The sequence below is a fragment of the Loxodonta africana genome, chromosome 27 (assembly GCF_030014295.1).
Source record: "Loxodonta africana isolate mLoxAfr1 chromosome 27, mLoxAfr1.hap2, whole genome shotgun sequence".
NCBI classification, from domain to species: domain Eukaryota; kingdom Metazoa; phylum Chordata; class Mammalia; order Proboscidea; family Elephantidae; genus Loxodonta; species Loxodonta africana.
Window position 1 is genome coordinate 16,019,784 of NC_087368.1, and position 14,731 is coordinate 16,034,514.

The window sequence follows — 14,731 nt, forward strand, 5'->3', positions numbered from 1 at the left end:
TGTGGGAGGAGGCAAGAAAAAAAAAAATCCATAGGACCTACCAAAATTTCAGACACACTCAATGATACAGCATGCATCCATTAATGAAAACATGGTATCAATCAACAAAAAATTCTAAGCAGAAAATAACTGGGTCACCGAAGGGTTTAAAGCATAAAGCTGGATGAGAAAAAGGCAATAAGATATAACAGCACAACTGAGTATTAAATTGGATGAATTGTGCCATTAAAACTGTACGGTAACTTTTACATCAAAGTGGTCTCAAGCTGTTTACATGAACTGTGTATTTAATTTTAACACTATAAAAACAGAGCTTGTGAAGGTAGCACTGAGAGCGGCTTTGGCCTGCGAGGAGGAAGCCCAGCATGCCACCTACCACCCTCTGTATTCTGGACACTCGCCTCTTGCTTCCATGAAGCCTTTCCTCAGCCTCCACAGTCCCCTGCTCTGGACACATGGGGGCAGTTGGGATAGACGGCCTGTGGGCTCCACAGGACAGCCAGCAATTATGCGGGGAGATGGTCCTCCCTACACTCTTGTTCTGTATGACCTCTGGGGGTAGTTTCTTAAAATAAAACAAAAATAATCAATGGAGGTCAGCTCTGGCAGGTTATCCCTGGAGACAGCATCTCTCTGACAAAGCAGGGGTGTTCTTGCTGATGGCCGGCGATCAAACCTCACCTCGGCAGCTTCCTTAGTGCAGCCCCAACGGTGTGATGTACAAGATTCAATTCAGTGAACGCAGGTAAGGCAAATCACAGGGAGGCCCTGGTTTATTTTTAGAGTCACGTTTATTCTTCAGTGATATTATTCTTTACCATATTGCAGTTAGCATTGAACATTAGAAGGAGGTCATTTTGGGGAGATAAATCCAGTATAATTAGATGTTAAAGTGTTAAATGAACCCTTGGCATACACACAAGGTAAGGCAAAGTAAGTACGACTGTTTTCTTTCTCTAGCCTGTAACTCCTGTATGCAACGTATGGAGAGAAATTCTAACTCAAATTTCTAATCTGATCAAAGAGGAATGCCTGAAACACATAGGGACATGTATGAAAAGAAAGAGGATAACGAGAATGACCCTAAGCTTTACTCGTATAAAAGGTATGTCACTGTGAATAATCAAACCATGGGAGGGTTCCACTGATTACCACATTTGTTAGAGAAAAACAAAAGGTTTCATATAGTCAGGATTTAAAAAAATGTGCAATTAAACAAAAGTACCTGATAAAATAATAAAAAGGAACAAGTATTCTTTAATGGCACTGTAACTAGTAAAAACGCAAACAATGCTAAACTATGAATAATAAAAAAAAAAGTCACTTAAAAAAGTAAGACATTAATCTAATTCTCTAATGCTATGAACCTCTGGAAACTGGGGTTGGCACTGACATGCCTCACGCCCCTCGTGCGTTTTTCTTGGAGGACGAGAGGATTGTGGGGCAAGAAGCAGCCCCTCTGAGTGAGCCACTGGCTCTCATGTGGCACCAAGGCAGACACACAGCGGAGAAGCCCCGCTCCAGGTGTGGGCAAGGCAGGAAGAAATGCCCAGTGACCACTGAACGCCCAGCTAACTGACGGAACCAGCTCAGCTTGCTGGTGGCAGGTGGATGCCCAGTGGACTCTTGGGTGGCCAGTGACACTTGGCTTTTATGACACTCGTTCTCAAGGCAAAAGAAAAGCTGCAGGTGAGCAGGTGATGGTGGCCAAGCTGCCGGGGGACAGGCAGCTCTGAGAGCCTTCTCAGTCCCCATCCTAGAGCCTGTGGGACAGCGCCACAATTCTCAACTCAAAACTAGAAACACCACCACCTTCATGAGCACAGCCTTTGTGTGAAAGTCACCGATGCAGCCGCTGCTTAGCTGCAAGGCCACTTGCTGTACGGGAACCCTGGGGGCCTACAGAGTGCCGTCCTGGGGATGCGTACTTGGCAGCAACTTGCTCCAAGATTCCTCCCCCGCAGAAGTGCTAAGGAGACCACTCGAGTCAGGAGCCAGAAGGCTTATGTCAGCTCATCTGCTGAGCAACTGTGGAGGACCAACAACCCTACTACCTCGGCAAAAACAGAGCTATCATCCACCTTATGCTGGATGTGTCAGGAGATCTCCCTGCTAGTTTCAGAACTAATTAGAACCTCTCTGCAGTGGCTGACTCGCCAGTTGTCAGTTTTCTTGGAGAGCGAGTGGGAGATCCTGTCATTATCACATCTGGCTCCAGGGAAATGCAGGGTAGCAGTGGGAGGGATGTCAATGGCGTCTACTCCTTCATGCTAAGTTTGTCACTTGTCACCACGAAGGTTTCCACTGCTGGGGCCTCGCCATCCTCTGAGGAGAGGCCCAAGGAGCCAGTCGCCCCGAGTGAGGCTACTCTTTCCTGACACTGGTGAAATGGGGTGCTGTGTCTAACAGCATTGCCCACCCTTTCCTGTTAGAATTCCTGCTCAGGCAAAGGAGAGAAACGGCCCATCCGATGCTCTGTGCCCATCCTGATTTCCTATGCTGCCAAGCAAGGACCAGGAAGGCCTGGGCACGCAGGCCCGTTCCTGCTCTGCCCTGGGACGCTGTCCCGGCTGAGCACTGTGCTGCAGCCCCCACACTCGGCTCCCGGCAGGGGGAGGGGCTGTGCAGAAATCCTACATCCTCCCAGCATCTGAAATATTCTCCAGGAAGCCCTGCTCCCCAAACAACAGGCTCCATGTCTAATTCCCTGTTACTGCTCCCTTAAGACCCACAGGGCTTCTCAATCTGTGTGACAATGAGCTCAGCTTTTCCCCTTTACTCTGCGGTTCTACTCCTGAAACTAGAAACCGTTATCAGAAAACTGACTGTTTGAAAGATGTGCATCCCAAAAAGTCAGGTGCACGTTTTTTCACCTGAAGGAACAGTAACATTCTAGCAACTTCTGAAATCAGTGCAGAAAAGACTGGCTTAAAAGTCACCTTGTTTTCTGGCTGTGAAACATCCTAAAAGGTAAAATCCAATTGTTTAAGGAGGGACAGGGATGGTCTGAGGTTTAGAAATGTATTCTTCAACAAATCAAAAAAATCTAACATGACCTTATACCGAAATATGATTCCTAAATTTAGACCCTGTTTCTAAAGATCATTATAACTTTGACGAGTCAGGAACAGGATTTTCCAGTCCTGGAATCCACTAGTTCTAGTTTGTTCTATTGCATTTGGCTCTGCTGCATGGTTTTCCAAGGTAGGAATGAAGTAGACTGAGACATGCATTTCCACAGAGGAAGCTTTCTTGATATCAGCCAGTTTTCCCACGCCTGATGCTGACAGGGAGGAAGTGAAACCAACTCTTCCCCTTCTTGTAAATATAACCGATGAGCCCGCCACTCCGTAGCTGGGGAAGAGAGGACAGATGAAAAGTGACTCTAGTTGTGATTTGGTCTTTTCTGACAGTGAGTGTGAGCTGGGTACTAACCTTGCTCTAACTCAGTGCTGAGTGGGCTGAGGGGTGGGGAAGGGCCCAGAGATGCTGTCTGAATTTGGGTGAACATGTCTGTGTGTTGTGGCCACATTTGCTTCATTTGGATTTCTTTAAGGGTTCCAATGGGATGCACCCATGCCAAATGCATGCTGGGAAAGAAGTGATGGTTTCAAAGAGATTTCCACCGGGGGAGCCTCAGCCAGCCTCAGGGCCCGAGTGGGTGGCTGGGTCCCCGCGAGGCAGGACTGGGCACCAGGACCAGGCACCACAGTCAGATGTCCAGGGGACTCACGATGGTGAAGCCCGAATCCTTGCTGTGGTTGCTGCTGTCGTCGTCAGGGCTGGAGCTGGGGTTGCTGGAGGAGGCCGAGGCTGGGCCTGTCAGGGGGTCAGAGAACACAAGGGGGGAGCGGGCCAAGGCCTCACTTTTCCTGGATGTGATTCCGAGGGTACGAAGAGGCTGGGCCTGGCCCGAGAGGGCTCCTCTGGCACTGCCACCGTCATCGTCCTTGGAGACCAGGATGAAGTCGTCTGAACTCCCTCCGTCTGTGTGCCCTGGCATTTCTGAGGAGGCCTGTGAAATACAGTCAGGAGGACAGGTGGGTGAGAGGAAGCTGGCAAAGTCAGAGGGGAGGGCACATGACTGGGGGCGCCCCATGGAAGGCGGGGCTACCTTGCCCTGCGCTCTGCTGCAGACAGATGCGGCATCTGGCCCTGCTGCCCTGAGGTCCTGGCGCCGCCTCCTCCGAGAAGCAATGCTTCCTTGAGTGCAGGGAAGATAAGCTGCCCAAAGAGGCAGTGTTTGTGCTGCAGGGGAGTGCCCGGGCTCACGGCGGAACTCCTGGGGACCTCACAGGGGACCCTACGTGCAAACTGCCCATCCTCCTCGAGCTTTAATTCTCCCACCTGTAAATCCGGGATGACGACAGTGCCTCCCTCCGGGGGTGAGGTCAGGATACCGTGCAGGACGTGTGTGCATGCGAAGCCCTGGTGTGAACTCCAGACCCAGAGTGATTTTACCATTGCTGAAAGGGTAACTTTCCGAGGGCCTGGCATGTTTCACCTTACACACCTCTCACACCAACACAGCGTTCCTGGACTGCAGTGCTACTTAATAGGCTTCATCTTGGGTTGACAATAAAAAGCTCACAGACTGGATGCTATCCTTGGAGTGGTGTCTCTAATACAGCTACCACGCTAACCTAGTCTCCTTTAGCTTACAGTGAAGGCATCATCAAGACTTTGAAGAAGCTTCTGATGGGAGAGGATGTTGGCAGAAGATCATGAGCCGTCTGCCCCTCAGCAGGTGAGCCTGGTCCCTCTGTACTGCCCTTTAGACATCCTTGGATAATTAACCAACAAAGCAAAGACTATCCATTCCTAAGTTAGGAATGGGCCGTGGCACAAAGGGGCCTTTGAAGACCCAATACGTGGTGATTACATCTCTAGAAAAAGTCACAAAAGCCTGTCTAACACTGCCCTCACCCCAGGCCTAACACCCCCCCTCCCCCCGACACACACCCCGTAACTGGGAGCTTTATATCCACAGTCCTGGATACCCATAGCACCTGGTGCAGCAGACCTTGAGAATAATTGGAAGGAAGGAGTGAAAATGCCTTCAAAACTTTCACTCAGCACACTTGGGATGCGTGTTCCTGGCTCTAGCCTGCCCGTGAGCAGTGAGAAAGAAAATGCAGCTAGTTCCAAGCCCTGATGGCTGCTCCAAGGCTTGGGACACCGGTCCCTGCAGGAAAAAGAAGGGCCAAGGCTTCCTATCTGGTAGACCCCTGATCCCTTAGCAGACTTGTTCAGATCTCTGGCCTTGGCAGCAAAAAGCTTCAGACACTTAGCTTGTCTGTGTGATTTGCTGGCTTGCATCCAGGAATTCTCTCACCTTTCGTCCCCTGAAGGACAGAGGAGCATATTGCCTGCCTGTTTCACCCTTCCTCACAGAAAAAGACCTTCTTCAGGAGTTTTTTTTTTTTTTTTTATTGCTAACGACCATAGGGAAGAGGCCATGGCAGGGATTGGGTAGAGACAGAAGAAGCCCTTCCATTTTCTCTTTCCCCCTTAGTGCTGAGGAAGAAGCTAGAAGCAGAGAAGGCAATGGTGAGGGCCCAGGAAGGGCTGGCTGTTTGAGAAGCATGTGCAGAGAAGGAGGGTCTCTCAGGTCCCACACAGGAGTCAGAGCTCTGCAGCGTGAGGCCTAGTGTCTTTCACCCTGTACACATCTCACAGCCAACTCACTGAGTCTGCACGTGAGGTCCCCTGAGGTAGTCGTGGTAACTGGTAGGTTCTACAAATACGAACACCAGGAATGGCAATTGTAAAGAATAATCAAGAAGCTTGAAATTTAGCATACTAATTGGTGTTTTGGATAGGTGTTTTTTTCTGTAGTGTCTTTATATATTCAACTAAAAACCACACTGTTTAAATAAAACTGCTAATTAAAAATGGAGACTCACGTTAGTAGCTAGGCCTGGGCTCAACAATATTTGAATAAATAAATGATTACTGAAAAATAACATCTGTGAAGAGATGGAGAGTTTGGAAGAATCAATCCATCTGAACTTGCAATGTCAGGTTGCATTCATGTGGCCAAAAGTGCAGACTTGAAGCACTTCATGAAAGCTTCCTTTTAAAGCTGGATGAAATAAACCAGAGTTGTCTTGAAGCCTGTCCTTGAAGTGGGAAAAAAAACCCAATTCAACACGTTGCTTTGCTGTTTTAAAATCATAAAAAATAAATAATTTACAAGCATCTGGCTGTTAGTTTTTGAGAAAATGACTTGGATGAGATTTTGCTCGTGTTCGTTTTTCAAGATGAAACTTTGTACGCTGGTTTTATTTTTAGTATTATTAGGAACTAAATGGGAACAATCTTCCAGTCCTATCAGACAAAAACAGAGAGGCAGCATGACGGACCTGGAAAGTTACTTACTGAATTGAGGCAAGGGGTTCTGGAAACCTAATGCCTGGCCAGCTGGGCGCCCTCTGCCTGGCAAGCCCATGCACCTCTCTGGCCATAGCTTTGTTACCAGTAGGTAAAAGGAGTGGACAGCACTAAGTCCACAAGGAACTGCTTAGATCCTTTCCAGCTGGAAAATTCTGTGAATTTATATTAGAGTAAATTACACACAATGCCAACACCTGAGGGCAGGGAGCAGCAAACCAAGGTCCACAGCCTCTTTTTGTACGACCCTCAAGTCTGGAATGGCTTTTACATTTTTTAAATATTGTAACAAACAAACGAACAAGAATATGTGACAGAGACTGTATGTGGTCCACAACAACGGAAAACGTTTACTATCCGGCCCTTTACAGAAAAGTTTGCTGACCTCAGTCTTAGATGATGGTCATTAATTAGAAGTCTTTCCCCAGGAATATTCTGGGAAAAAGGTTCTAGCCAAGTGAAATACACTCGACAGCATTATGAAGGCACTGGTAATAGTTCCTGTGATAAACGGAATGAGGGACGTCAGCTGGATGCAAGTGACCAATCACTAAGGCAGAAACCCGGCTTTCCAACCTGCAGAACAGGTGTGGCTGCCAGGAGGCTCGGGCCAAAGCTGCTGCATACAGGTGTGCAGTTCTAGGAGAAGCTAGTCTTAGCATCATCACTGTGAATGGTGCCCCCTAGGGCACAAGTATACAACCTGCATAGTTGGACAGTTGTCCCTTTGAATCCGGGGGGATTGGTTTCAGGACCCCCCACGGATACCAAAATCCACAGAAGCTCTAGTCCCTTATATAAAATGCCACAGTATTTGCATATAACCTACGCACATCCTCCTGTATACACTAAATCATCTCTCGATTACTTACAATACCTAACACAATGTAAGTGCTATGTAAGTAGCTGTTATGTTGTACTGTTTAGGGAATTACGACAAAATGTGAGGTGAACAACGCTCCAACAACGAGTGCTGGAGGGAGACTGAGGATCTGAGAAATGGTGGGAGGCCACAGCAGGGTATGCCGACACATTTTATTCACGTGGATTCAGCCTGCTAGGCACACGTCAAATTCAAGTTTTGCTTTTTGGAACTTCCTCCCCATGCCGAATATTTCTGATCCATGGTTGGTTGAATCCATAGATGTGGAAGAGCAGCCCTTGCTTAGGCCCCTTGTATTTCACAAGTGAACTTCACACATGGTACCTTGAAATAACTTTGGTAGTTTTTGAGTAGTCACAACTCAGTGGCATTTCTGTGAACATCCCCTACTGAGTTCATGTGACAATGCCATTACAACAGCTCCTGTACCTGCTTGGCTGCCCCGGCTGTCAGGCCGCCCTGGCCCTGGCCCCGGCCACTGGAGCAGTAGTGGTCATCCGTGATGGTGATCTGCTCATTCTCCCCAGCCTCCAGCTGGCTCTGGTTGAAACGCAGGGAACCTTTTAGAATGTCTTTGATCTATTTTCAAAGAGGAAGAAAATAAATGAAAAAGATGAATGAGTTTGTTTTTAAATGATAGCTAAATCTCTAATACATTTAATCTCGGGTTGACATAGACCATTTTTTCAATAGTATGGAAATTACCACATTACCATAAGAAAGAAGTAACAAAAAGAAATCCAACTCTATCAAAGCCACCGACTTATCAATGACAAGGACAATTTCAGAGTGTTAACGGCCAGGTCCTCACAAGGTCAGACATTAGTGCCACATCCATGCAGCTACCTTAAGGCAGGAAGCACCATTTACTTGTAAGCCCAGCCCCAGTGAAATGACTCCACCCTAGCTGGAGCTGTTGCTAACACAGGCAGACATCTGGGGTCAGCATACTGTTTTTCACTGACATTTATGTTCCATTTAGCTCTTCGAGGTGAGTAAATGGGGCCTTGAGGGTCTCAGGCCTGCTGTAGGTAGTGGTTATGACTTGTGCTCCAGAACATGCCTGCATTTATGGACTGAACAACTGCACACGATGCTGGACCATGCCACAGCAGCTGGGGGTGAGGAACGGCAGAATGGGTTTGGTAAGAGAGAGGAGCAAGAGGGGTGAGGAAGCCAGTCTGGGCTGCAATCTGGTCAGGTCCAATGGCAGGGAGGCGCAGGGGGCAGGAGAAGAGAGATTTAGGAGGTGCTCTGTCTGGGAGGGAATAATAGGCAGATGGCAATGGTATGCCATGCCCTGGAGTGTCCTTCCCCAGCAGGCACCAAATCAGTGACCCGTGGGACCCGAAGAACCAGTGGTATCAATGCACATACCTGCTTTAATCCTGCCAGGGAAACCAGAATTTGATCTTCTTTTTCCAAATTTTCTTGTACTATCAAATCTTGAATATTTACTGAAAAGAGAAGAATGAGAGTCTATCACTAATATTCTGGGTATAACTTACCTGCTGCCACAGCAAACTTCAGACAAGGATGCTCTGCTAAAGTCTAGATGGGGAAACTGAACCCAGACTGGCGTGGACCCAGCTCCTGTGCCGTGAACTTGTGGAGCTGCATAGTGTCTCATGAGAAATACTCAAAGCTTTGCTGAGAAAACAAACATCTGACTATATTTGAAAGAAAAAAAAAAAAAAAGTTGCACAGAGAGGGCAGTACCGAGCCTGGTACGCACAGCATTCTCTCCAACATCACACAACTGCGTTATTCTAATGACATGTGTCTTCACCCCCACAGGGAAGCCAGTGCTCCTTTTGGGACATACGATGTAGTTGACAGTCTGGATCATCCATCCAATCTCTGGAAGAGGCTTTTTCAGCCCGGGTGTCCTACCCTGCCTCAGAGTTCAGTGGTGTTCGCTTACCTCTCTCTAAAAATCAATTCCTCCTAGGCGATGGAATTAATTAAGAAGCTGTCTTCAGGGAATTATAATGGTAAGATTTGCTGGCATTTCAATGTAATAGTGAAAATAAAAGGATAAACTCGTGGCAGTACACACCATTATTTGATGATGACACCTAAGAACCACGGTCGTCACAGGAGCAGTTTCTACGTGTGCTCACAGGAGAAGTCTTTCTGGCAGCCCTGAGCTGAGGGATCCGCCAGGCCAGCTGCCAACCACCAGGCTCAGCATCACACTGAGTAGCTCACCCAGGTGCCAAACATGCAGTGGTCCCACCTTCTCCCCCCCCACCACCTGAGAGGTGCACGTAGTCCTTTCGGGGACTGGGCTTATGAGGCAGGGGCTCTTAGAAGGAGCACTCAGGGGGAGAGGAGGAGGACTGAAGGCCCACTTCCCGGGAATACATCAGAGAATGTGTTGCAAGGGGCAATTAAAACACATTTCAAAAACGATACTGATACACTCCCCAACTTGAAAATCATAATAAATAGGTTCACCCTCCACCAACATCTTCTGATTTCTTATTTCTGTGGCCACAAAAAGGCCCCATTTATAATGTCGTACGTGGCATATTCCTGGTCAGACTTCACGCACTCCGCAAATGTTTCATGAGTGTCGTTGACTCTGTGACAGGCACGGCCATGTACAAGTAGAGAGGTCCTGCCCCCGTGGCACTTCCTCATGGCTCACGGACTGGGTGGGAGGAGGGCTCTGAGCGGCAGACCCTGCACAGCAGGCAGTGGGCACCCACCCCGGATGGGGCCCGAATACCTCATGTGGGGAACAAGAGAGGAAATACCTGGAAGCTGAGCACAGAAATGGGATTTCTGTCACTTAGAGGAGGCCCTGACCTGCACGTCCCCTTCGAGTCTGGGAGAAAAGGCCTCCTACGAGCCATGTCCCTCTTTCACTAGCCGTGGAAAGAGCCACGGCCTGGAGAGAAGGAGCTGTGACATTTAAGAAGGAGCTGTGACATTTCTGGTGGCAGCTGTGGGACCTGTTTGGCTTCACGTCTTGCTCTTCACCATTCAGTGCCCTTCTCAGCACCTCCACCTCAATGTTTTCCAGAGTTCTGTCTCATCAGACTCCTGGTCCCCAGCCCAGGGCATCGGAATCTTTGGGAGGCAGGGCCTGGGAATCCGTATGTGACCAAGCCCTTCCGATGGCTGCAATGCCCACTCGTGTTTGGGAGCGGCAATTTTTTTTTTTGTTGTTGTTGTTCTGAGGGAGTCCTTGGGTGCTGCAGTCGGTTAATGTGCTGCTAAAAAAATAGTGGTGGTTCCAGTCCACCCAGAGGTGCCTTGGAAGAAAGGCCTGGCAATTGACTTCTGAAAAATCAGCCACTGAAAACCTTATGGAGCACAGCTCTACTTGGACACATAGGGGGTCGCTGTGAGTCAAAACCAACTTGACGGCGACTGGTTTTATTCTGAGGTGCGACTCTTCCTGTCAGGCTGCCCCCACTCCTGTGCTGCCACTGGCTCAGACAGCTAATTAGAAAGGCACGCCTTTCTCAAAATACTTTATTTCCATTTGTTGGAAAATTGATGTGACATGCTGGTTTTTTTTTTGGTTGGGGAATTTGATACTTCACTGACATCTGCCAGAATACTATCCTAAGGAACACTTAAACCTACAATGTCTATAATGTGAACAGCACATACTGGTGAGATGAGACACCACTGCACAGTACACGACCTTCACCACTGTAAACCGGCTGCAGCCTCTGACAGGGTGCTCTGAAGGTTAAATGCATGAATGTCTGTGAAAAGCTGCAGACAGGGAGTGGGCGTGGTGAGCACTCAGTAGACATCAGATATTATTTCAAAGGCAAATGCAATACTGACTAAAGAGGCTCTAAGTGAATTAATGTGTGTTTTTCCAACAATTTTATCATGAACATTTTCAAACATACAGAAAAGTGGCAAGAATTTCACAGGGAGTTCCCACATTGCTCCCACTTAGCACATTAACCTGTCTCTCCCTGTTCATCACACATCTGTCCATCTCATTTTTTGATGCATTTCACACAAAGTTGAAAATATCAGTAGACTTCATCCCTAAATACTTTATGAAGTATTTTTAAAACTGCACTTCTTTGTGTCTCTAGTTTCTGACCTGATTACAATGTAACTGTACAACTCCCCATTCTTGCCACTGAGAGTAAGCCACATGTAGAGAAAGACAGATTCTCTACCAGTAAGTGTGGAGGGAGTGCCAGTCAGGGCCACTGGGAAACACATGGTCACTACACTGAGTCATCTGGGGCAAGTTGAGCATGAGGACCGAACTGCACCAAGTCCTCTTCTGCAGGGTCAAGGGAAATCACAAGACATGGTGCAGTATGGCAGGGCTGCCAAAGGCCAGGAAAGGCCGGGGAGGAAGTGGTTTCAGTACCGAGAGAGAGGAAGACAGAGGGAAAGAGTGGCCTGCAGAAGCACTGGCTTTTGGAGGAGGGATACAGCCAATCCATGGCTACCCAGCAGGGAGGGAGCCAGGGAACTGACCCTCCCTCTATTCCTCCAATCCTGGCCTCTCATGAACTCATTGGAAGCCGGGGCAAAGGGAGCTACTGATGCAGTCCCCAGAGGCCATCATCCCCTTGCATGAAGAAGAGCAGCAAAGGGGGAGACTGGCTCTGGGAGGGCCAGAGGGAAGATTTCCAGCACAGGCAGCACCCCAAGATTGAGGGCAGGGACACCATGAGAGAGCCATCTCTGAGCAGAGACGGTTTCTGGAAAGGGACTTCTCTTTGGGCCATTTTCCCAAGTAACCACCGTGAGAGAGAGGCTGGCTTTGTTTGTCTATGTGAATGACAGACAGAATGCCAAAAGAAGATCCAAAGACGAGGAATGATGAGCCACAAATCTGATCAAGACCCCTTGGGGTGCTGGGCCTCCAAGGCACTAAATCCAGGGAAGCCTGCCAGTTCTCGCAAACACTAGAAGACGGAGAACTGGCATCTCACTGCTTCACTCCTGCCCTCTCACGCATAACCGAGGACTGGCTGAGAAAGCTTGGCCTCGTGATGATGACCGAGTTTCACAACAGGAAGTGTGGACCCTGGCCCCGACTTCTCCTTGTGCTGCTCCTCACTGCTCCGTCTGCACTTAGGGACCACCCCCTGCCCTCTCCCTCCCTCCAGGGCCTGGGCTCTCATTGACACCAGTGCCTGCTATACCTTCAACTTTTCTAAGGCTTCCTTTTCCTCTGCCGACAGATACACTCATGGCTCTCAAAACACGGGGAAAAATGCAAAAAATAAAGACAAGGAAAGAAAACCTTTTGGAACTTGCAAGATTCTAAAGTTATTTAAATTTCTTGTTCCTTTTGACACAAAATGTCTTTAAAGAAAAATCTAGAAATAAGATTGGAAGAATGTCTAATATGATTATATCACCATTAAAATGTACATTGACTAAGTTTGTTAGGAAGTATTAAAAAATACAGTGGTTGGAGTTTAGGTGATATGGATCACAAATGAATTTTTCTTCTCTTTTCAAAATTTTCTGAAATGTATTTATATTAGCTTTATTTTTAAAAATAATATTATTATAAATTGAATAATGCTCATTGCAGAAAAACTGAAAGATATAAGAAGATATAAAGATATATATGTATTTTTTTTTTTCCTAAAATTCTATCAGAGATAATCACTTTCAACATTCTGATACATTTTCCTTCTACACACGTAAACAAATATGTGAGTCTTCTGTGACTTCTGTCATGAAAAATATCTTTAAATGTTTTGGACAATGGTGTGTTCATCTCTTCCTCCCCACAGCACCAGGCGCTCAGGTGACGCCCCTGAAGTGTTCTGCAGACAACGCTGTAGATTCCATAAACGTCTCCATGTTCTGTAGAGCTAAGTCCGTGCAACTTCCGCTGTACTGCGGAGTACTGATGGGGCCATCACACTGATACGGGATCAGACGGATATTCTTTCATGCAAAGGTCTAATATGGTCATTTCCAATGTCTGATTCCTCCTTTTCCCTCACTCCCATAAGTAATTCATCAGCGAGTGCTGTCAACTCTACTAACAAAACATACTTTAAACTCATCGATTTCTTAACACCTCCTCTGCTGTCACCCTAGCCGAAGCCCCCAGCATCTCTCCCTTAAGTTGTCCCAGTCTTTACCCGGGGTGCACAATTCCATGCATGGCCATCCACAGCGACCCGAGCTAACAGATTCCTCCTGGCCCGCTAGACACCTGCAGTGGTAGAGGCAGCACACTTGCCGTTCCTTTGGCCAGGAGGCAGGAGGCTCTCCATCTCCACATCTACGTGGGTCTGGCTCCTTATTGTTCAACTTCCTGCTCCTATGTCGCCTCCTCAGAGCAGCCTTCCTGCCCGCCCAGACTAAGGTAGCTCCAAGTTCCTCTCTTGTCTCTACCACACCACCTATTTTCAGTATTGTAAGTACTTGTCGCGGTCTGACATCCTGTCTGACATGCGCTTACGCATGTGATCCCCCTAGTAGGACATAAGCTCCAACATGGTCTTGTTCAGGGCTATCTTCCCAGCCCTCAGAATAAAGCCTGCCACAGCACAGGTACATAATGAGTACTTACCGACTGACTAAAAGAATAAATGAGCAAACGCAGAAAAACACTCTTGGGACTTGCATTTCAAAACACTGCTATTTTAAGTATTTCCAAAAAGTGATTCTAATAAAGGGAAAGGCAAAGACCGATAGTTTCAACAAACTTCCTGCCTGACAATTTATTAGAATCTTCAATAAAAATAAATCTACATACATGCTGACAAGTTCTCTTACATACTGCAGTAGAAAAACAGCAGCTTTTATTGATTCAGAAAACTCAACTGTAGTTTTTGGCTCATAGAAAAGGCCTGCTTCACAACAAGAAAGTGAGTTGAAATGGGAATGGAATAATAGATATAATTACAGAGGGAATGTTTTTGGTTTCCCTAAAAGCCTGTAACAATTTGTTCTCTCTCAGTAAAAAGACACAAAATGCACTCAACAAGGCATTAACAACAACCAACTGCAGAAAATGGAGAAGAACCAGTTCTGTAGGTCTTCTAGGGAACTCAAAAAGTTGGGCTTTGGTTTTACAACAGCTTTGGTTTTTAAGGCAGAGCATGTGAGGGCCTGAGGGCTGGCTGGGGCAGCTTGACACACAGCAGCATCCAGAAGGCTGGGTGGCCTGGTAGCCTCGTGGGCTCTGCCCCCACTGCGCTGCAAGGTGGGGAGATTTCCCAGCTTTTACTGGGCGAGCAGAGGCTGCAGGGACAGCTCCCAGGGCCCCTGAGGACCCTCAGCCAATGGATGCAGGAGTGCTGGGACACCTAGAAGAAGCCTGGGTGGCGTGGGGGGTTCTGAGGACCAAGGAACTAACACCGGGAGGCCCCTGGAGGCCACGCCTCACAAAGCAGGGAGCCTGAAAAAAGGGTCTGGAAGGCACTCAGAGACCCTTCTTCAAACACCAAGGGGACATGTGAGCCCATCCCAGAACCCCGACACCAC

General features: G+C 47.7%; 1 protein-coding gene across 21 annotated transcripts in view; it reads right to left on the minus strand.

Annotated features, from left to right (window-relative positions):
- Window positions 1-772: 772 nt before the first annotated feature.
- The window catches only part of TBC1D5 (TBC1 domain family member 5), a 639,936-nt gene continuing 625,977 nt past the window's right edge, over window positions 773-14,731 (minus strand). For all 21 annotated transcript variants that reach the window (XM_064277348.1, XM_023554943.2, XM_023554937.2 and 18 more), the window contains 3 exons: window positions 8,654-8,733; window positions 7,706-7,855; window positions 773-4,015 (listed from right to left, as the gene is read on the minus strand). In XM_064277348.1, coding sequence (XP_064133418.1) covers window positions 3,713-4,015; window positions 7,706-7,855; window positions 8,654-8,733 — 533 coding nt within the window. In that variant the 3' untranslated portion in view covers window positions 773-3,712. The remainder of the gene's footprint in view (window positions 4,016-7,705; window positions 7,856-8,653; window positions 8,734-14,731) is intronic.